Genomic DNA, 24,482 nt, shown 5'->3' with positions numbered 1-24,482 from the left:
TGAAGTAAGAAGATAAAGGGAAAGTATGAGAATACAGATTCTCCAAAAAAAAAAAAAAAAAAAAGGAAAATAATGAGTATCTCTAATTTTTATGTTATAGTAAGTGTGAAGTTATAAATAAATCAAATTGATACATTTTACTTACAAAATCATCTTCACCTTCAGCTACACCATAATTAGGCAACATAGCTCCCTCCATTGTGGTACTTTTGAATACTCCTTTAATTTTGCTACCTATTCTGCTGATTCCAAATGATTCTCCCCTTTTCTGTGTGTTCCTGAATATTAAACAAACATGTATCAAGTACATAGCAAATTATCACAACAGTCTGGTTTACTGAAAACCATTATTTAGAAAAAAAGAAAAACAGTTTTGAAAATGATAAACTAAAGGTATAGCTAACATAACTTTTGGAGTTTTCATCCATGGATTAAGTAACATCTCAGAAGCCAAAAATGACATAGTTTAAATTTGGTGGATGAATAAACGGGACAATATTTATTTATAAACACTCAAAATTTACCTACTATTAACTTCAAAATATTAACCGGATTAAAATTTTTAAAAGATGAGAGCCCCCTAGCGGAATATAGTTCTTATTGCGATATTTTGAAATAGATAAAAAAATGTTTAAGATCTGTTCAAAACGGAAAACATCCCTTTAGAGTAACTGTACTAAAATTATGCAACAGAAAAAAATGTCAACTATTGTTTTCTCACTACTTCATTTTCAGAAGGAACTTTAAGAAAAATAATAGTGACAAAGGGAAAGGTTAGCAATGAGCATAGGGATAAAAGCAAATGTAGCCCTAGGAAGCAGTCTGCTCTGCCATAAATATTAAATGTTGGTTTTGCAATTTTTTTAAGTTGAATTTCTGAAAGCAGAAATAGCTGAAAAGCAACAAAATAAATAAGCTAAAAGTAGCAAAAATGTCCGTTAGCCTACTGCCCAATGTTTCAGCAACTAAAACCATAACTTTTATCCAATTTAAAAGTTATGCTCAAGGCCAGGCACAGTGGCTTACACTTGTAATCTCAGCACTTTGGGAGGCCAAGGCTGGCAGATCACCTGAGGTCCGGAGTTCGAGACCAGCCTGGCCAATATGGCGAAACCGCACCTGTACTAAAAATACAAAAATTAGCCAAGCGAGATGAAAGGCAAAGGCTAACACAGGAGAATCACTTGGACCTGAAAGGCAGAGGTTGCAGTGAGCCGAGATGGCACCACTGCACTCCAGCCTGGGCGACAGAGTGAGGCTCCATCTTGAAAAAATATATAAAATAAAATAAAGTCATGTTCACTATGTAATGCTGCTCTTACAACAGATATCCAAATAAAAATGACTACTTTAAAATAATCTGAGAAAGTTTGTTTTGAATGCTCAAGTGTATAGCTATTACTCCTGTGAGGAAAATTAAGTTATCTACTAAAATAATATAATTACAGAAAGAAAATTAATCAAGTTTCAAATACACCAATATGTAGTAATGTGTATTTTACGCACATCCAAGAAGTAAATCAAACTTCTGGAAAAACACTAATAGTAAGTAGTAAGCAGTAAAAGGGATACTTAAACTAGATTATTTTATCTAAACAAACATACAATTAGGGTTTTTTTAAACAAGAATTGTAGACACAACTGTCCTTGATTTTAAAAAAAAAAAAAGCTTCCCAAGACATAAAAATGTTAACAAAACATTTTTAAAATCTCTAGACTCCAAATGGTTTATTCTAGTCTCTACAACATGGATATTACAAAACAATGGGGGTTGTTGAAATATGAAATTTAAAAAGTCTCACTTGTGATTATGCCCAGAAATACAGAAACATGATACTTCTTAAAAAATAAAAAAAAAGATTATTTAAACATAAATAATTCTAAAATTAATTTAGCAAAATTAACAAGAACAAAAATGAGTCAACAGCCTTAAAAAACAAGATACTGACAAATTAAATAACGAAAATATCTTTGAAGTATCAGGACATTTTTATTTTATGATGACATATGCTATTTCAAAGAGGACATATCTAGACTAAAAGTAGGTATTCCTTTTAAAAGATTATCCTAAATAACTAGGATATAATGGCAGTTAATACTATAGTGTTTCATTTTTTTCCTTTATATTTCTATTAGGTTGTTCACAATGTACTTTCTAAAAACATTTAATACTGAAAAGAATCACATGCTCAAGACTTACCGAAAATCATCCAAACTTAGGCTACCTCTGCAATAACAGGTATGTGAAATTATACAAGGAGAGGAAAGAAAGAAAGCCCAGATATTATATAAACTTCTAGAACACAAAACAAAATTTAAAAGCTTCAGAAGTTACACAGGTGTATAACATTCATCTTTGCAAAGGGAAGAAATCTAATGAATAAGGTGATAAAGATAAGATAAATGCACATAGCTGTCTTGTGTGTTTGGATGAAGTCTACATTACTAAAAACGGTTCTTAAATATGTTATCTCTTGGGTGACATGGAAAAAAATTAAATATATCAGGAAATAACTGACTTTTTTCTACATCATTAAAAAAGGTTCTTAGAAATTAAATATCCAGAAATAATTCTGTCTTTTCTTTGTCCTCAGGCATACCATTTCTTTCATACAGTGGAAAGTATGCAGAGACTGAACCACTAAAAATCTGGCACAAAAAACAAACCCATATTTTCCAACATTAAATTTGTGTCCATGTTAGATAGAATCATTTATGCTTCACATGTTTTTAGCTTGAGTAAAAAAATGTTTTAAGCTAAGAAGCACAGTTAACAAAAGATCTCTAAATATTAAAAAACAAAAGTTGTACTTTAAGTGTAGAATGAAACAGAGAACATGATAAATAATACGCATTAGAATTTTACTTCGAAAATATAAAATGTGGACATCAAATATATGAATATATATTTTATGTAATTTAAGTCATTTAATAGCAAATTAACAAAGCTATTCTAAATCTCCAATGAAAGAATGTTAAAAAACTTTTATTGTATATAGGTAAATAAATCATTAACTATCACAGAAGCAGAGTCCTGACAAGACTGATAGTTAACTATTAAAATCAGATCACTATAAAGAAAAACATACTTTAAAAAGTCATAATCAGTATCCAGAATGAAAAGAACCCATATAATCTGTCTTTTTTATATTTTAAAGCCAACAAAATTAGTACTTTAATATGCTGAAAATAATCAAGTGTTCTCAAAGTAGCAAAGAAGGCTTTTTTCATCTCTGAAGTTATGACCTTGACTTAAATTTTAACTACGAAGCAAGCTTTTTATTTTATTTTATTTTATTTTTAATTGAGATGGAGTCTTAGTTGCCCAGGCTGGAGTGCAGTGGTGCAATCTCAGCTCACTGTAACCTCTGCCTCCTGGGTTCAAGTGATTCTCCTGTCTCAGCCTCCCAAGTAGCTGGGATCACAAGTGTGTTCCACCACACTTGACTAATTTTTGTATTTTTAGCAGAGACAGGGTTTCACCATGTTGGCCAGGCTGGTGTTGAACTCCTGACCTCAGGTGATCCGCCTGCCTCAGCCTCCCAAATTGCTGAGATTACAGGCGTGAGCCACCACGCCCAGCCATCTACCAAGCAGGCTTTTAAGGTCACAGAACCACTTCCCCTTAAATGGTCCTAGAAAAGGGCATTTCATTAGCTCCGTGCCCTGGTATGAAACTCCAAACATCTTATGTCTATAAACAAGGATAAATTCTACCTGCTTCTCAAGTATGCCAGTAAATTCGAGGAAACTCCTTAGAAAAGAATTCAAATGCAAGAAAAGGCATGTGGCCTGGGCAAAGAATGTTATATTAAATAGTATGAATATGATTTTTGTTAAATAAAATCTAAGCTTCATGGCTATAACATATAAATTTTTAGGAAAAAGTTAAAAAGTAGCATTTTTCCAAATAATCCTAAACGTATTTTCTACCTTTCAGAAAAGTTATTACATGTATGCTACTTCTACTGAGGCATTAAATCAGAATTAATATTCAATGTTCAAAGAAACACCTATTCCCATAACACTTGGTTATGTCAAGAAATACAATATATTCCCCTCATGGCTAAGGTTTTCACATTTTTCCTTCTACTAACTATCTAAAACACTGCCCCATTTCTTGACTTATCTACTTCTCTCTTTGTAGTACATATCCAATTTATTTATATGTTTATTAGAGGCTTGCTCAAATTGGAAGGTGTTGAGATGTTTGTGTCAATTTTGTACATATATAAGGTAAATGAAATGATTAGAAATGAAAATGAAAAGTAAATGAAATGATTCATTTACTTTATATATAAGAAGTCAAAAGAGTTTCTTAACTTTCTTTTTTTTTTGAGACAGTCTCGCTCTGTCACCCAGGCTGGAGTGCAGTGGCGTGATCTCGGCTCACCGCAACCTCCACCTCCTGGGCTCGAACAATTCCCCTGCTTCGCCTCCCAAGTAGCTGGAATTACAGGCATGTGCCACCATGCCCGGCTAATTTTCATATTTTTAGTAAAGACGGGGTTTCACCACGTTGGCCAGGCTGGTCTCAAACTCCTGACCTCAAGTGATTCACCCGTCTCGGCCTCACAAAGTGCTGGAATTACAGGTGTAAGCCACCGTGCCCAGCCATTAATATTCTTTCATTGGAAATTCAGAATAGGTTTGTTGATTTGCTATTATGTGACTTAAAATATATATTTATTCATATATTTTATTTATAAATCTATTCTGTAGATTTATACATTTAGTATCTGTGTCAATTTTGTACATGTAACCTTGCAAAGACAAATCAGAATATTAATTATCCAGTTTACAAATAGATAAAGCTTTTCTCTTCTATTACCTTTCTTTAGATATCTTAACTGTACACTTAGGTTTCCAGAGAGCCAAAAAAAGAAATAAACATTCCTCCACTTTTGTACCCAGTAAGCACTCTTAAAAAAAAGTTTTCTCTAAAACATTTAATTCTGAGTTATCTGTGGACGCCACTTATGCATTCAGTCCCTAGTCTCCAATAAAGCCGGTAATCAAAACTAATATATATTAATTATGAGATTAACAAGGCCACATTATGTATCTTGTTAAATTTTTCTAAAAGAATTTCAGGCATTTTCAGATCACTATATAGAAGACAGTTCTACAATTCACTAGTAAAATGCCTTGTCTACTCATATAACAATGGAACCACATATTCATTCAGAAAAATAGCTAATAAAGACAACGATGCTATCATAGAATGATTGGCATCAGCAAGTTCAAAAACAAAACATACAACCTACCTGTTGAATTTTGAATTGCGTGTTGGTGATTCTGCACCTCTTAAAAGTTGTCTGAAATACTTTAAAATAACAAACAGTAATTATCATTTATTACACTTACAATTAATATTAAAACATGTTACCTTAGTTTACTACTTTCCAGTTTTGGGGGAAAAAAAAAGCTATCTCAATCAAGTGAATACAGACATTGTCAAATAGGGCAAGGATGAAAATATTGCAAACGCAGATGATTTCCACAGGTTTGTAAATAACGTGTATACAATGAGATTTCTGCACCACTGCAATACTACAAAGCTGCTCAGGCATATGGCAAACCAGGCAGACCTATTTGGTCCCAATCTATCTACTTACATAAATATAAACAGGTTTTGGTATTGATAATTGTTTTTGCAATTATTTTTTAATCTTCACTTAATTACATACAGGAAAAGACTTGGTCTTTTTGTTCTGTTTTCTACTGAGACAGAGTCTTGCTCTATCGCCCAGGCTTGAGTGCAGTGGTGTGATCTCAGCTCACTGCAACCTTGGCCTTCTGGGTTCAAGCTATTCTCCTGCCACAGCCTCCCGAGTAACTGAGATTACAGGCATGTGCCACCACACTCAGCTAACTTTTTGTGTTTAGTAGAGATGGAGTTTCACCATGTTGGCCAGGTTGGTCTTGAATGCCTGAACTCAAGTGATTCACCCATCTCAGCCTTCCAAAGTGCTGGGATTATAGGCATGAGCAACCGTGCCCAGCAATCTTGTTTTATTTTTCTATTTATTTTGTTATTTGAATCACTCATCTAATGAAATCAGAGCTACTACTAAATTATGTATAAAAATCCTCAAACAAGCTTAATATTTTGACTTACCTCATCACTATGGCAGAACATAGGAGTAAATACATTCTCCAAAAGAGAAAGGACATGTTCATATGCTTCAAAAAGACATCTCATAGTTTGAAGTTTCACAACATCTATGTATGGGCCTTCAGCAACTATTAAAAAAATTCTATTGTAGAAATTATTTATAAATAGCATAAACATATACAGTTCTAAAACTATGTTTTACTGAAACTCCACTGTAAGAAACACACTAGATTGAGAAATTAGACCAACCAAGCTCTAGTTCTGACAAATACGTAAAGTATAAACAAGTCTCTTCTTTAAAGCTTTCATCTCATTAGTAAAATAGAATAATAGCTGCCCGTGTACTGCAGATAGCCACTGCAATAGTAAGCAGAGAATAAATGGGAAAACTGTAAGAATGCTAAATAAGTCATTCTCATCGTCTTTGACTTACTTCTTTGAATCTCTTCTACAATGAAGGGATCAAATCTAATTTTGTCAATACTTTCATCCAAACAGTATGTTTTATAAATCTTCTGCAACTCTTCATGAAGAGATAGCATTTCATCATTTGATAATTCTGGTCGTAAAATTCTATCATTAAATTCCTCTAACAAATGAGGGAAAGAATAAGAAAAAATAATTTTAATATAAAACTATTCATAAACACTTAATAGTCCCATTCTAATTGTAGCCAACACTAACAGCAGCAATTAGAAGCAATCTAATTCATCTAAGTTTTTAAAAAATATTTGAGAATAAGATAACTACTCAATAAAAGAGAAATGCAATCAACCAGTTTTTATACATTAACAGAAAATATGTAAATACATAAATAGCAATACAAATTTGCTGAAATTCAGGACATTAAACACACTTCTAATAGTTTCCTTAAAGAACAATATTGGATTAATTTATTATACCACAAGTCTTTCATTATTCTGAAATCTGATTTACTAAACAAAAATAAATATGAATACTGTTTTTAGTTCCAATCAATGTTTTTAAACAATATTTCTCTCCATCATGAACGCTGCAAATTAGTGGCAGAACTGACAGTTTGAACAAATGAATGTTTATTCCAAAATAAAAGATGGTTGTATTAGGACAGCCAAAATACCAATTGTTTTTTCATTTTATTTCAAGATGTGTTAATAAGGAGTTTACCATTTACTTTTTAATCATTCAAACCAAAATATAAAGGGGGAAAAAGGGAGTTAAAAAAAAAAAAAAAAAGCTGATGACTTGTGAGGCCACAGAATATAACTGCCATTCCTGTATGAGTTAACATGCATATAAGGGAGCAGGATATTTGAAAAGACAGCCAGGAATTGTCAAAATTGATTAAAGGTCAGGTGTGATGGCTCATGCCTGTAATCCCAGCACTTTGGGAGGCTGAGGCAGGAGGATCACCTGAGCCCAGGAGTTCAAGACCAGCCTAGGCAACATAGTGAGACTCAGTCTCTATAAAGAATTAGCCAGGCATGGTGGTGTTCACCTGTAGTCCCAGCTACTTCGGAGGCTGAGGCAAGAGGATGACTTGAGCTCAGGAAGTTGAGGTTGTATTTCGTGAGCCATGATCATGCCATCTTTTCAGACAGACAAAAGCTAAGAAAATTTATCTCCAGCATATTTGTATTATAAGAACTGTGAAAATCATTTCTTTCAGCAGAAAGAAATGATATTAGAAGCCTGGTTCTGCAAAAAGAAATGAAGAGCACTGGGACAGTAAATATGCCAATAATTATAAGAACCTTTAAAAATAAATGTGTATGTGCATTCCACACATGTAGAAGCCTGATGACTATTTAGTGAAGAAATAATGTACTGTGGGTTTATAGCCTATGAAGAATTAAAATACATAACAACAGGAGCACAATAGACAGGAGGGGAAGCTCTGAGGTACACTGAGGTTCTTACATTGCTCCTGAAGTAGTAAAATATTTTTAAATTAGGACTATGATAAATGAAAAAAAAAAATAATATCTGATCAATCAAAAAAATAACAGAACAGACTCAAAAAGTCAATAGGAAAGATAAAATACTAAAAAATACTCAACCTCAAGAAAGGCAGCAAAGGAGTAAAAGAAAGGCAAGGAATACACAGGACAAATATAAAACAAACACCAAGATGGAAGGCCTAACAATAAACATGTAATAAATATATCAAGTGTAAAGGTACTACAGATACCAATTAAAAAACAAAGATTACTAAATTAGTTTTTTAAAGCAAGAGCAACTATGTGCTGCTTACTAGAAATACATTAAACATTTCAATCAGATAGAAAAAGATATACAAATGCACACTCAAACATAAGGAAAGATGATGTGGCTACATTAACATCAGACACAGTAGACTTCAAGACTGAACATTACCAAAGACAAAAGAGGAGCATTTTATAATGATAAAAGGATAAATTCATTAAGAAGATATAACAATCTCAAATGTGTCTACACCTAGTAATAGTTATAAAGTAATAAAAGATATATGTATTTACACAATGGAATACCACTCAGCAAAGAACAAACTATGTTATTTATTTATTTATTTTTGAGACAGAGTCTCACTCTGTCACCCAGACTGGAGTGCAGTGGCACGATCTCAGCTCACTGCAACCTCCACCACTCCAGTTCAAACAATTCTCCTGCCTCAGCCTCCTGAGTAGCTGCTATTACAGGCATGAGTCAACATGCCTGGCTAATTTTTGTATTTTTGTCAAGACAGGGTTTCACTATGTTGCCCAGGTTGGTCTGGAACTCCTGACCTCAACTGATCCACCTGTCTCGGCCTCCCGAAGTGCCAGGATTATAGGCATGAGCCACCGCGCCTTGCCCAAACTACTTATTTAGACAAAAACATAGACGAACTTTAAAAAGCATTATCCTGAGTGAAGGAAGCCAGGCACAAAGGAATACATATTATGTGATTCAATCTATACAAAAAAAATTATGCAGGCAAAACTAATCTGTGGTGAGAGAAATGAGACTAGCGATTGCTTTGGCAGGAGTAGGGGAAAGAGTGGATCTCTTGGGAAGGATCCTAAGGGAATTTTCTGGGCTGACAGAAATAAATGTTCTAGATTTTGATAAAGATGCCGGTTACATGGATGCACACATGTGCAAAACTGATCAAACTATACATTTAAATTCTGAGTTTCACTGTATAAATTATACCTCAATTTTTTAAGTTATATTTTAAAAAGAAATGCATTAAAAATAATTTTTTCATAGTCTATAAAGTTTCTTATAAATCTAATAATCTATAAAGCTAGAGAGCTTATAATCAAAATGAGGTATTTTTATATTTGATAATTTAATCAAAACAACCCTTTACAAAAACTGTGAAGTGATATTGACATGGGTTACAGTTTGGGTCTTTAAAATATTTTCATTATACTGTACTTTTAGTAGCTTTTATTTTTCTGCTACTAGGATTTGAATGAAGTTAGTGACAGATTATTTCCCAATCTGGAAAGGAGTTGGCACTTGGGAGAAACTCACAGATGCTGTTAGAAAATCGAGTAGATGGCCGGGCGTGGTGGCGCATGCCTGTAACCCCAGCACTTTGGGAGGCCGAGGTGGGTGGGTCACCTGAGGTTGGGAATTCAAGACCAGCCTGACCAACATGGAGAAACCCCGTCTCTACTAAAAATACAAAATTAGCTGGGGTGGTGGCACATGCCTGTAATCCCAGCTACTCGGGAGACTGAGGCAGGAGAATCGCTTGAACCTGGGAGGTGGAGGTTGCGGTAAGCTGAGATCGCACCATTGCACTCCGGCCTGGGTGGGCAACAAGAGCAAAACTCCATCTCAAACAAAAAAAAAAAAGAAAATCGAGCATATGAAATTTAGTACAATGATAGATGGGTACCACAACATCAGATCTGATTTAAAATATTCAAATACATTAAAAAGTTTAAAAATTACTTTCTTAAAATACACAGGTAAGCCTCACCCACAGTCAAACAAAACTGCAACACGTGCACCGCTCCTTCTTGTTTCAGAAAGTTCATAAAACGAAATAAAAGATCTTGTTGCTCTCTGATTTGCTTCAACTCTAACTTCAGCACCTTGACATAAGAGAAAGATTAAGTTTAAGCTACATAAATGAGTTCTAAAATTGTTTATATCAAAAAGGTGTTATTGCTGAAAATTCTTACAGATGGCTTTTTATTTCTAGGTTCTGCAAATTTCTGCAAGAATGGAACCAAAGGAGAAGCTGGTTCAGTTGCTTTTTCGGGCTTTGAAAGAAAGAGAATTATTAACTCAGTAAAATTCTCACTTGATTTGACATACAAAATCAAAATTCAATGCAATCTGAACTGTTTTCTAATACATTCAATACTCACTGGACTGTCATCTATGAAGATGATAAGCAAATGATTCACAGTATCCTAGTGGAAAATAATAAACATAAGTCAAAATAATTCCACTACTGTATTCTCCCAAGAATTTTCACAACTTGTATCATATTATGTAAGTTTCTAGAAAAATGAAAAAATAAATGGACCAGTGGTAAAAAAATCTGTACATATGTATTACCGCAGTTTTTTTACATCTACAAAAGAGGTTCTTAACCTTTGTGAAAATGGACAAATAAAAGCTATTCTGATTTTGGCATTTAAAGTATTTCTAAATCATTCTTAATTCTTCAAAATCTTACTGGATCAAAGGTAGAAGCATCCAACGTGTCCATCAATGGATGAACAGATAAGCAAAACATGTTATACACATACAATAAAATATTACTCAGCCTTGTAAAGGAAGGAAATTCTGACACATGCTACAACATGGATGAACCTTGAAGACACTATGCTAAGTGAAATAAGCCAGTCACAAAAAGACTCATACTTATGATTCCACTTATATGTGGTACCCAGAGTAGTCAAATTCATGGAGACAGAAAGCAGAATGATGGTTGCCAGGAGGGCTGGAGGGAGGAAGGAATGAGGAGTTATTGTTAACAGATGTAGAGTTTCAGTTTCATAAGATGAAGAGTTCTGGAGATGGGGAATGGGGATGTTTGCACAACATGAATGTTTTCAATATCACTGACTATATACATAAAAATGTTTAAGATACTAAATTTTATATTAAGTGTAATTTGTAACAATTTTAAAAAAAAAATTTAAGTCTTACTGGATCAGCTAAGAAATCCAAAGAAGGAAGGAACACAGAGCCAGACAGAATCTCTCTTATAAGTAAAGTCAAAGATCTGGAAAAAGAAACAATAATAACTGTTTATATTTAGTGATTTATATTAGTTCTTAACTTTCAAGTGCATATGAATTACCTAAAGATCTTGTTAAAATGGAGACTATAATTCAGTAGGTCTTGGTTAGGCCCTAAAATTCTGCATTTCTAACGAACTCTCAACCAGTGTTCATGCTACTGGTTTGCTGACCACACGTTGAATAGCAAAGAGTTAGAGTTCTTACGTGGCTAAAATAGAATATTACTTAAGAGAAAAAAAAGTATTCCTTAACAGGAGGAATGTGGAGGACATTAGGAAATACTCTCTATTGGCTGGGCAGGGTGGCTCATGCCTATAATCCCAGAACTTTGGGAGGCTGAGGTGGGGGGACCACGTGGTCAGGAGTTCGAGACCAGTCTGGCCAACATGATGAAACCCCGTCTCTACTAAAAATACAAAAATTAGCTGGGCGTGGTAGTGCACACTTGTAATCCCAGCTAATGGGGAGGCTGAGGCAGGAGAATCACTTGAATCTGGGAGGTGGAGGTTGCAGTGAGCTGAGATCACACCACTGAACTCCAGTCTGGGTAACAGAGCAAGACTGCATCTCAAAAAAAAAAATAAAAAGAAAATACTTCCTACCTAAGAGTACTTAAATGTTTAATACATATTTAAATTAATATTTAATATTATTAATATATTTATAATCATATTTACTATTATAAACTAGTCTAGTATAAAAATCATGCAGTTCAAAATACTAAAATAATTTTAATCACACAAAAATTTTAAACAAAAAGTAGTATTTAAAGTATATCACTTTAAATATCACTAAAAATAAGACATGATTACTCCTCTAATGGTTATTAGGGTAAGAGTAACAAGGTAACTTACGGAATAATCTAAACATGCTCCAAACAGAAAAATGAAGAACAGACTAAATGACCTCCAATTCTTTTTCCCAGTTGGATACCTTGAAACATAAACTCATCTATACAGTTTGTTTAAGTGTTTTTGCCTATTATAGTTATAATGTGCATGTCTTTAAAGGGGAACACCAATGAAATAAAATATAATGATACAAAAAATTTTTATTCATATTTATATTTTATGTCCAAGATCAGTTTTAAAGAAAAATTCTAAGCTACACAACACACCACAAATAGCACTTAAATTGGCATTTTAAGACCATAATTAATAAATTATATATTAATACTTTAATACATTTTTTCAAATGAAAAGCTATTCATAGGCTAACCTCAAATTTTAGTGTACTCCTATCATAATCAAAAATAGCAATATACATATGGCATGTTATGCAAATACTATTATATTGTCTAGTCTTTTTATACCTGCAGTCTGTTGCTTTAGGAGGCAAAATATAAGGAAAAAGCAGTTCAGTAAGTTTCCTTAAATAGTGTAATTCATCTCTTCGACTTCTCAAAGCAACATGAAGATCTGGACCATATTCTTCTAAAGCAGCTTGCTGTAAAAACTCTGTATTTTTCACTATAGAGATCAAAGATAAATATTGAAACAAGTTAAGTGATATTAAATAATTTCGGTCATTTCCACTAACAAATAGAAAAGCATGGGCTGGGCGTGGTGACTCATGCCTGTAATCCCAGCACTTTGGGAGGCCGAGGCAGGCAAACCGCTTGAGACCAGGAGTTCGAGACCAGCCTTGCCAACATGGCACAATCCCGTCTCTACAAAAAATACAAAAATTAGCCAGGCATGGGGGCACAAGACTGTAGTCCCAGCTACTCAAGAGGCTGAGGCAGGAGAATTGCTTAAACCCAGGAGGCAGAGATTACAAGGCTGCAGTAAATGGAAATGTTTCCAAAAAAAATATGTAACCAAGTCATTCCTTTCCTAACCTCTTTTCAATGTGCACTTTATTAGAAGTCTGTTTATTTTGCAATAAATTGATAAATGGACCCTCTTGCAAACAAAAATTTAAACTTATGTCTCTACAAGTTATATGAAATAATAGCAAATGATTAAGTGGAAAAAAATTAGAGAAAACAACTTTTACAATTTCTAGCACACATAAGGCTTTTATTGCCAAATGCTCTATCTTCATTATCCTCTCCAAAAGCAAACACTATCCTACTCAAAATTATTATCTTTATTATTTTGAGACAAGGTCTCGCTCCATCACCCAGGCTGGAGGTATGCAGTGGTGTGATCTTGGCTCACTGTAGTCTGGACTCCTCGGCTCTAGTGATCCTCCCACTTGAGCCTCCAGAGTAGCTGGGCCCACAGGCGGGCATTCCTGTGCCCGGCTAATTTTTGTATTTTTTGTAGAGATGGGGTTTTGTCATGTTGCCCAGACTGGTCTCAAACTTCTGAACTGAAGCAATCTGCTCACTCCAGCCTCCCAAACTGCTGGGATTATAGGCCTCAATTTTTCTTTTTTTTTTTTTTTTTTTGAGGCAGAGTTTCGCTCTTACCCCCAGGCTGGAGAGCAATGGCATGATCTCGATTCACTGCAACCTCCACCTCCCAGGTTCAAGCAATTCTGCCTCAGCCTCCCTAGTAACTGAGATTACAAGCACCCACCGCCACGTCCAGCTAATTTTTATATATTTTGTAGAGACGGGGTTTCACCATGTTGACCATGCTGGTCTGGAACTCCTGACTCCAGGTGATTCACCCACCTCGGCCTCCCAAAGTGCTGGGATTACAGGCATGAGCCACTGCACCTGGCCTCAAAAGTCTTCAATTGCATCTGCTTTCACATCCAAGTAACCTTTTAAAGCATTTAGAGTATCAAAACATGCCCTCAGCCCTCAGACAAAATGGAATCCCCCTAGCTGAGAAACTCAAATTTAAAATAGATCCAGGCCACTATAGCTGGTGAGGAAGCAGTTATATACTCTGTGTTCTCAGAAAGATGCTATGAAACTTTTTCATACGACCTCCCTTTCTACAATCAAGCAAAACCAGTTCCTGTGGTTGGGAGCCAAGATGAACTGTGGCTGGAAATCCCCTCCCTCTAGAAGCGATTTCAAAGAAACATCTGTCAAATTTCTGGTTTTGGGCCTGGAAACCAACCAATCAGGGCTCCCCTGAACCAACCAATGTAAGCTCACCTGTCCCAGCCAATCAGGATTCAGCAGTATCAACCAATCAGAACTCAGCCACTCTGACCAATCAGATTGTAATCCTTCATCTGCATAAAGAGGCCTGATTGGGAACCTGGGAAGGCACTCTTGCTATAAAACCAGAACTCTCTGTCCTCTGGAATGCAGCTTTGTTTCAGAAGAAGGCTATGTTTCCCTGGTTTACACACCGTTTCCTGAAACGAAGTCTCTTTACTCTCAAATCCCTTTTCAGAGAACTTGTGTTCACAATAGAATCTGGCTTCATTGGTTAAGTTCTGGATCTTCTGCCCAGAGCAGAGGACATAGGAAATATAATACTATTTAAAGTAGAAACCCATGAAAGGATAGATTTCTTAATAAATACTAACTGATAATAAAAGTTATGTTAGCAAAGTTTTTTTTTAGACCTGGCAATAACTAGTATTTTCAAATGTAAAATTAATAGTATTGTTCCTTCTATAGACCTCAAAAGACTAAGTGGAAAGGCAAGTGATGCTTTTCCCTTTCTGCACTCGGTGCAGTTTTTTCAAATCATGGAGTCTGTGTTGGGAATCTTAACCCTAATTCAATGGCATTTATTTTAGAACTATTTCCTTCTGTGTTTATTGAAATAGAATGCAAGCATATTCATACACACAAAAAAAGGCATTATATGCATTCCAACAGTGTGAGTACTGAGATGGAGCAGCAATCCTTCTTAGGGGCCTGCCAGGACCCTCAGCATAAAAATAAAGAAAAAACTTTTGAGTCCCAAGGGAAATTGCAGGCACCTAAGCTAGCCCTACAACCAGCAATTAGGAAAGTGAGTGAATAACTTGCTAAACAAGAAAATAATAACATAAACAACAGCCACCCAAGTAAGCCAGAGTCCCAAGATGTTTGGTTCCCTACAGAAACTAAAGATAAAATTGTAACATAGGTCCTTGAATTATTTTTCAGAAACCTGGACCCCCACTAGATAGAACATGTCAACCACTGTCATGGAGACCTCAGACAAGGGGGAACTGAGGACTGAACTCTAACCACTGTTCTTTGTTCTAAATTTCTTCCTGAGGGGCCTGGAGAGAGTTACACCCACAGATCAAGCCCTAACATTCCTTTCTGCTAACCCCAGGTTTTTAGACAAAGCCTTGCTTTCTTAACCAACTGCAAACCAAAGACTCTGAATCCACCTATCACTTGTAAGCCCCCACTTCAAGATATCCCAGCTTTCTGAGTCAACCCATGTATAACCTTCATGTACTGACTTACAATTTTACATGTAACTTTTGCTTCTTGAGATTTACCCCAAGTCTAAAAACCCTTGCTTGTATGCCACTGGGGAATTCAGGTCGTAAGCAGTAGCTCCTTGTTCTCCCTGTTAGCAATAAATGCCTCACATTCCCTTGCTGAAAATCCCAGTGTCAGTGCTTGCTTTTTTTCTGCACACTGGGAAAGCAGACCCGAGTTCAGCTTGGCAACAGTACTAAAAAGGTAAATCAAGGCTATCTGGACTTGTGGGTCTAAAGCGGGATTAGCAAAGGACATAGTTTTTATAAGAAATGCATTTTAAATTATTTGCCAAGCTGTTTTTCATTAGAATTTGGGGCATGGGTCTTTTAGAAATTTATATCATGAACATAAAAGTCAGAACTCTGCACAGTATCTTAGCACAGTAAGCTGTGCTAAGTCCCAGTTCTACTTCTTTATTGATAAGATTTTAAACAAATGAAACAATCCCTTTGAGCCTTAGAATCTGTATCAGGCCAGGCATGGTGGCCACGTCTGTAATCCCAGCACTTTGGGAAGCCGAGGTGGGCAGATCACAAGGTCAGGAGATCGAGACCATCCTGGCTAACATGGTGAAACCCCATCTCTGCTAAAAAAAATACAGAAAAAATTAGCTGAGTTTGATGGCAGGCACCTGTAGTCCCAGCTACTCAGGAGGGTGAGGCAGGAGAATGGCGTGAACCCTGGAGGCAGAGCTTGCAGTGAGCCGAGATTGCGCCACTGCACCCCAGCCTGGGCAACAGAGCAAGACTCCTTCTCAAAAAACAAAAAAGAATCTGTATCAGTAAACAGTTATTAACACTGAAAAGTCATAATATAATATAGGTAAGTAATTATAATATTTAGTGTGATTAAGCATTCATACATAATTTATAAATTAAATCACCAGATTGGAATCTACTATGGTCAGACATAAGGGACTTTTATAATCCTAGGTGATAAGAAATTAAAGGAATCAGGCAAAATATTTTAAAGTGGGGGAAAACACCGTAACTGGGAATATAAGCAAAACAGAGATGCTAGAATACAAAGCACGGATTAATTTCCACTGATCACCAGTATATTTAATGCCTAATCAGTTGGCAGTTTTCAGACCACAAAAGGAAAGGTCCACAAAATCCATGATAAAGAGGTATCTTCAGGTTGAAAGTCTGGAGTAAAGTCCCACACAATCATTATCCAATTTACATTATATATATATATATGTATATAAATGTTGAATATACACATATATTCATATATTGCATACATACATATATGTGTATATACACACACACATATATATATATTCAACATTTCTAAGAGCCATGGAAGTACTTACATAGACAAATTCTATATAATGCCTATTCTCAAGAAGAAGATTGAGCAGAGAATGCCAAGACAGAGAAGACAACTATGGATAAAGAAATGAAACTTTACTTCCTGATTTATGCTCACATGTAGAGCCAAAGAACTCAGAAAACAAATTTATACATTAAAAGAAATGAAAAATCAAAAATTTGAAAACCTTTTTTTACAAGTCTATCTAATTTACTATCATAATATTTAGAACACTGGGATCTTGGAATAAAACAAGGGCCCTCCTAATTCTCTGAGCCTTTACTTCTAAGGACTTCATTAATTATGATGATTACAATGTTATTAATGAATCCAATCTAACATTTTAGGGTGACTTTATAATTGAGGATGATTTTTTGCATAGTAGTAAATTAGCAACTCCTCTCACAAAAATTCAATGATAAATTTTAGTCAAATTAGTTTATATTATGTATCACTCTCCTTTTTTTTTCTTCTTTTTTTCAGACAGGGTCTTGCTCTGTTGCCCAGGCTGGAGTGTAATTGGGTGATCACAGCTCACTGCAGTCTCAAACTCCTGGGCTCTAGAAATCCTCCTGCTTCGGTTTCCCAAGTAGCTAGGACTTACAGGCACATGCCACCACACTCAGCAAATTTTTTTATTTTTTTGTAGAGATAGGGTCTCACTATGTTGCCCAGGCTTGTCTCAAACTCCTGGGCTCAAGTGATCCTTCAGCTTCAGCCTTCCAAAGTGCTGGGATTACCAATGTGACATATATATATAACGTCACTCTCATAGAGACAAACTAATTTGGGGATTTTACTGAACTCATCAATTCTACTAAAAGTTTAAAGATGACTCCATTTACTCATAGTCTGAGAGGCTTCTTGTCTTTGTCTTTAGAACAAAATTAAAACTGTATTAAAAATAATTGTTCCATACAAAAACCTACAAATGCTTATAACGGCATTATTTATAATTGCCAAAAATTGGACCAAGATGCCCTTCAATTGGTGAATGGATAAACGAAGTGTGGTATATCCATACAATGGAATATAGTTGAGTAGTAAAAATAAATGGGTTATCAAGCCATGAAAAGATAAAGGTTAAATGTATATTGCTAACTGAAAGAAATCCATCTCAAACATATTGTATGATTCCAACTATATAACATTCTGGAAACGTCAAAACTGTAGAGACAGTAAAAATATCAGTGGTTGCCAGGGATTCTCAGAGGAAAGAAGGATGAACAGAGAAAGCACAGGGGATTTTTAGGGCAGGGAAATTATTCAGTATGCTACTGTAATGATGAATACATGATTATACATTTGTCAAAATCCATAGAATGCATAACGTAAAGAGTAAAACCTAATGCGACCAGGCATGGTGCTCATGCCTGTAATCTCAGCATTTTGGGAGGCCAAGGCGGGTGGATCAGCTGAGGTCAGGAGTTCGAGACCAGCCTGGTCAACATGGTGAAACTTCGTCTCTACTAAAAATAACAAAATTAGCCAAGTGTGGTGGTGCAGGCCTGTAATCCCAGCTACTTGGGAGGCTGAGGCAGGAGACTCACTTGAACCCAGGAAGCAGAGGTTGCAGTGAGCCGAGATCGTGCCATGGGACTCCAGACTGGGCAACTAGAGCAAAACTCTGTCTCAAAAACAAACAAACAAATAAACAAACAAAAAACACCAAAAACCTAAACTACAGACTTTAGTTAATAATGATGTATCAATATTGGTACACTGATTATAATAAATGTATTAAGTAATGTAAGATTTCAATGCTAGGAAAAAATGAGAGTATATGAGAACTCACTGTACTTTCTGCTCAATAATTCTTCTGTAAATGTAAAATTGCTCTAACACATAGTATCTACTGATTTAAAGAAAAATACTTTTCCTATACATTCTTCTGACAGTAAAGTAGCCTTTACAACACGACAATTAAGTTATATGTACTTGGCCAGGCACAGTGGCTCGCACCTGGAATCACAGCACTTTGGGAGGCCGAGGCAGGCAGACTGCTTGTGCCCAAGAGGTTGAGACCAGCCTGAGCAACATAGTAAGACCTCATCTCTAAAAGAAAATTTTTTTTCAATTTAAAAAGAAAAAGAAAGTTATGTGTACTCAAACTCTTTCACATTCTTTTTTTTTTTTTTTTTTTTTTTTTTTTTTTTTTTTTTTTTTTTAGATAGAGTCTCGCTCTATCTACCAGGCTAGAGTGCAATGGCACAATCTCTGCCCACCACAACCTCCGCCTCCTGGGTTCAAGCCATTCTCCTGCCTCAGCCTCCTGTGTAGCACCGCCACACCTGGCTAATTTTTGTATTTTTAGTAGACATGGGTTTCACCATGTTGGCCAGGCTGGTCTTGAACTCTATCTGATCTCAAGCGAGCTGCCCACCTTAGTCTCCTAAAGTGCTGGGATTACAGGCATGAGCCCACCACACCCAGCCTCATCTTTTTTTTAAACTATGTTGAAGGTAAAATTATTTTTACTTGTTATAAGATGAACACAGAATAATTTTTAAATATATAATTTAAAACAATTCTGATATCTGAGGAAATACTCATATCAAAGGGCAAATAAACTAATAATTTCATTTAACTTCAAATCTACCTATAGCATAATTGCCCAAAATGTTTTTTGATTAAAATAATTGATACTATGTGGGGGAGAAAAGTGGTTCCAGGCTCAAATGAATTTGGAACGTGCTATGTTAAGGTTAAAGCTATTTCACTGCTGCGGGACTACCCAAAGCTTTTGGTGTGCTCCTACCTATGGGAATTTCTACAAGGGGAATACAATAGTAATTAACAAAAAATATGACCATGAAACCTCTTCTGGTCATATGGTCATGTGTGTAGAGTGGTATTCTGCAGAAGATACTTCAGAAACCATTGACAAAAAAGAATACCAAATGCAAATACAAGGAAAATCTCAGTTTCACGAACTAAGTATAGTGCATAGAAGTAGTTTTGTTAAAAAGAAACATTTTAGAGCTTGATCTTAGAGCATGAAAAGTCTCAAATGAGGATTCCACTCATTCACTCAGAAAAAATCTTGCAGGATATGGTAAGGAAAGAAGGAAAGGAAAGAAGGAAGGGAAAACATTTAATGAACATACGCTATGTGCAAATCATGATAGTAAAAAGGACAGAACATACATGAGAAGCAGCAAACAGGTCATCATGGCTAAAGCATAATATAGTGAAAGACAAGACTAGATCTAATATCTGACTAGACAGAAAAGGATTTAAATACACAGTTTAGATGCTATGACAGTCACTGAATTTTTTTTAGCAGAAAGACAATATGAGACTTGTCATATCATAAAAGTAACCTAGCAGCAATAAAAAGGATGGGCTAGAATAGATCAAAACCATCGAAATCATTAAGGAGAAAGGGTGAAGAGAAATGAAAGCTACTTCAGAGAAACAGATTATCATTCAAAACTGACTACGAGTGTCAGCGGTAAAGTTAACTTTTATTTTAATTTTTAAAGGTTCTCAAGTTTTCACACAGTATTAACAAACTACTGAAAGAGATTTCAGTTTAAAAGAATACTCTCACATCAACTGTGAATATATAAGTTAATGAATCAGTACTCATATTTAGATATTTTCAGGTGAAAATTGGTGTATAAAAACAAAATCACTCAAACTATAGTAGAAAACTGTATTACCTTTCTGTCTGGCTTTAACTATCACTTCTATATGCTTCATTGCTGCTTTTAATAGTTTCTTGGTTATAATAGATGGAATATCCACCTAGAAAAATTCAACATTAAAACTTTTAAAATAATTATCACTAAGTTACAATGGCAAGTACACTACAATTATGATATTGGAATATATCTTAAAAATTGGAAGTATTCAGAATCTTTCAAAAATAACACTTTATATTCCTGCATCATACTAAACTGTAACATTAGATAATTTTTTTTACCCACAGTACTGAAAATTAATCTTAATATGTATACCTTAAATACTAAATCTTTCCCACAAAATAGTATCTTTATTCCTAGCTTCTTTACGTGTTCTTCGTATTAAATGCATTCAAGGAAAACTCCAGTAACTTAAGTAACTTATTATTCCTTTGATGTTGTAAATTTGTGATTAGTAAGAAATTACTTGAAAATGAACTTTCTCATTCAGCTTACAAGATAAATCCTGGTTTGTTTTTTGGGTTTTTGTTGTTTTTTTGAGACAGGGTCTCACACCGGCTGCCCAGGCTGGAGAGCAGTGGCACCATCTCACTGCAGTCTAGTCTCCCAGGCTCAGGTGATTCTCCCACCTCAGCCTCCGGGGTAGCTGGGAATACAGGCGCATGCCACCATGCCCAGCTAATTTTTTGTATTTTTTAGTAGGGACGGGGTTTCGCCATGTTGCCCAGGCTGGTCTCCGACTCCTGGACTCAAGTAATCCATCCACCTCAGCCTCCCAACAGCCTCCCAAAGTGCTGGGATTAAAGGCATTAGTCACCATGCCCAGCAGGAATCCTGGCTTCAAGATATATGGAAACATCCTATTTTAGAATAAAATTAAGTTTCATCATTCCCCATCAAGATTTTTCAACCTAAAGGCTAGAAGCTGCAGTGATCATGATAGGTTAGTGAGGGAGGGCTGAGGGCTTATATGCACACACGGAAAACAGGAAAAACAATAACTAAAAATAAATTATAAATAAATCAACAAAAAGCATATTTATTGGACTTCAATAGGCCTGTTTTCCACCATAAAACTTAATACATTATATATTTCCTTTATCAAAGGCATGAGAAAATTCCATCACAATAGTGTTAATTTTTCAATTCTTTTTAAACTCCATATTAAAGAAGGGAACAAAATCCCAGGGTGATTAATCTAGTAAGTATAATGGATCATAAACCCTCAAATTTTAATGATTTGCTGATAAAACCCAGATCAAACACATTCAGTAAGAAGGGATATTCTTGCTAGTATTACACCTTGTCAAAAATAACATCACTCCTTCATTGGCCCTTGGCCACTTGGTACTCGCTTATAAATTACTCTCATATTTATCAAATAAACAAGATGTTATAGTTTTCAAACATTTTGTAAAATCTTGTCTTCTGAGAATACTCAGTAAGATTTTTATTTGTAAGTTCCACTTTAGGGAATTCAGGTCAGAATTAAAATGGTAAAATAATGGGTCTGTCACTAAACTTTGATTTTTAAAAAATTGTAGACCCTAAATGATTCTTTGTTTTCATTATTCCCAAACTTCCAATTTACATTATGCAGGCAACAGAATCATGAACAGAACATTGTAGAAGGTGTAAGATGACCAAGGCCTAATCTTTTGCCCTTTAACATCTGCTAACATCTGCTAACACTTTAACAAAGTTAATACCTTTCTATAAAATGAATATAATAATGACCCATTTATCTTCCAGGATAGTGATGCAGATAAAATAGGAGCCATCATATAATTCAGAAAATCAAAGAAAATATTTTGTGAGTCATTTATCTGATAAAGGACATGTATCCACATAAATAACTTTTACAACTCAGTCATAAAAAAATAACCCAGTTAAAATGCAGGTAAGGAATCTGAACGGACATTTCTTCAGAGGCAGACAAATGGCAAATAAACATAAAAGTTCTCAACATTATTGGCATCAGGGATATGCAATTCAAAACCACCATGGAATATCATGTCACATCTACTAGGATGGTTAGAATAAAAGAGTGAGATTATAACTAGTTCTGGCAAGGATGTAGAGAAATTGAGATCCTCATATACTGCTGATGGGAATGTAAATGGTGGAGCCACTTTGGAAAATAGTCTGGCAGTTACTCAAATTGTTAGACACAGAGTTACCATTTGATCCAGCAATTGTACTCCTATGTATATACCCAAGATAAGTGAAAATATATATCCAACAACAAAAAGAACACTTGTACACAAATGCTAATAGGTACATAACAGACAAAAGGTAGAAACAATACAAAGGTCCATCAACTGATGAATGGATAAACAAAATGTAGTACATTCACACAATGGAATATTAGCCATAAAAAGAGTGAAATATTGATACATACTACAACATAACATGGATAAACCTTGAGAACATTATGCTGAGTAAAAGAAACCAGTCACAAAAGGCCACATATTGTATGATTCCATGTATATGAAATGTTCAGAATAGACATACAAATCCACAGATATACGAAGATTTGTGGTTGGCTATGGATGAAGGGATAGAAGAGGTGATGTTTATGGCTAGAGGGTACAAGGTCTCTTTCTGGGTGATGAAAATGTTCTAAAATTGACTATGGGGATGGTTGTACAACTGAATATGCTAAAAACTATCAAATCATATACTTTAAATGGGTGAATTACATGGTATGTAAATTATATCTCAATAAAACTATTAACAAAATACATACATATATACCTATAAAACACTCCAAGTATTAGGTGCTATTAATTTAGAATCCACTAAGCTAGTCCAAAGCCTAACATAGGCCTGGCACAGTGGCTCACACCTGTAATCCCAGCAGTTTGGGAGACCGAGGCGGGTGAATCACTTGAAGTCAGCAGTTCGAGACAAGTCTGGCCAACATGGTGAAACTCTTGTCTCTACTAAAAATACAAAAATTAGCCAGGTGTGGTGGCGGGCACCTGTAATCCTAGCTACTCCGGAGGCTGAGGCAGGAGAATTGCTTGAACCTGGGAGGTGGAGATTGCAGTGAGCCGAGATGGTGCCACTGCACTCCAGACTGGGTGACACAGCAAGACTCCCAAAAAAAAAAAAAAAAAAAAAAAAAAGGCTGGGCACAGTGGCTTACATCTGTAATCCCAGCACTTTGGGAAGCTGAAGCGGGTGAATCATTTGAGGTCAGGCGTTCGAGACCAGCCTGGCCAACATGGTGAAACCCCATCTCTACTAAAAATACAAAAAAAATTAGCGAGGCAGTAGTGGCACATGCCTGTAATCCCAGCTACTCAGGAGGCTGAGGCAGGAGAATCACTTGAGCCTGGGAGGCAGAGGTTGCAGTGAGCCGAGATCACATCACTGCACTCCAGCCTGGGCAATAAAGTGAAACTGTCTCAAAAAAAAAAAAAAAAAAAAAAGAAAAGGTTAACATAGCAGAATTGTTCTATTAACTAATGTTTATTAGCTACTTGTAATATGGCAATCAAAATTAATTTTGATAAATCAATTTTTACTTATTCCAAAGTATAATTTAAATGGTGTGCCATCAACCAATTGATATTTCTTACTCTTTTATTCCACTTAAATATTATGAGTCAATTATCCAAGACTGTTAAACAACGTGATTACTGTTTATCAACTATTTTCAAAAGTGATAAAAGCTACGTGCAATAGAAAAAGACAAATATAAAGAAGTGCATGGAAAAAAAAATCAGCATCAGCCCACCACCACACTTGAGAGTTAACAGTGATGAGGTATATGTCCTTAATATATGGATTAATAAGCTTTAATATATGAACTTTGTTTTCAAAGTGGAAAAATACCA

At 35.2% G+C, this 24,482-nt stretch overlaps 1 protein-coding gene across 24 annotated transcripts in view; it reads right to left on the bottom strand.

Annotated features, from left to right (window-relative positions):
- The window catches only part of SNX14 (sorting nexin 14), a 96,665-nt gene that overhangs the window by 39,351 nt on the left and 32,832 nt on the right, over positions 1 to 24,482 (bottom strand). For 9 of the 24 annotated variants that reach the window (XR_012433631.1, XM_005552420.5, XM_074037542.1 and 6 more), the window contains exons 7-17: positions 20,656 to 20,740; positions 12,644 to 12,800; positions 11,237 to 11,312; positions 10,447 to 10,491; positions 10,258 to 10,338; positions 10,053 to 10,167; positions 6,552 to 6,707; positions 6,122 to 6,246; positions 5,268 to 5,326; positions 2,201 to 2,227; positions 146 to 278 (exon numbers count right to left, since the gene is read on the bottom strand). Coding sequence is in view for 23 of the 24 variants with exons in the window: in XM_005552420.5 (XP_005552477.2) it covers positions 146 to 278; positions 2,201 to 2,227; positions 5,268 to 5,326; positions 6,122 to 6,246; positions 6,552 to 6,707; positions 10,053 to 10,167; positions 10,258 to 10,338; positions 10,447 to 10,491; positions 11,237 to 11,312; positions 12,644 to 12,800; positions 20,656 to 20,740 (1,059 nt within the window). In the remaining variant the exon portion in view is untranslated. Of the gene's footprint in view, positions 1 to 145; positions 279 to 2,200; positions 2,228 to 5,267; positions 5,327 to 6,121; positions 6,247 to 6,551; positions 6,708 to 10,024; positions 10,168 to 10,257; positions 10,339 to 10,446; positions 10,492 to 11,236; positions 11,313 to 12,643; positions 12,801 to 20,655; positions 20,741 to 24,482 lie in introns of those variants that run through there. The other 15 variants (XM_005552422.5, XM_074037544.1, XM_045391202.3 and 12 more) reach the window with 6 other exon arrangements.

This window comes from Macaca fascicularis, chromosome 4 (assembly GCF_037993035.2).
Source record: "Macaca fascicularis isolate 582-1 chromosome 4, T2T-MFA8v1.1".
Lineage (NCBI taxonomy): Eukaryota > Metazoa > Chordata > Mammalia > Primates > Cercopithecidae > Macaca > Macaca fascicularis.
This window is presented reverse-complemented; position numbering and strand designations above follow the sequence as displayed.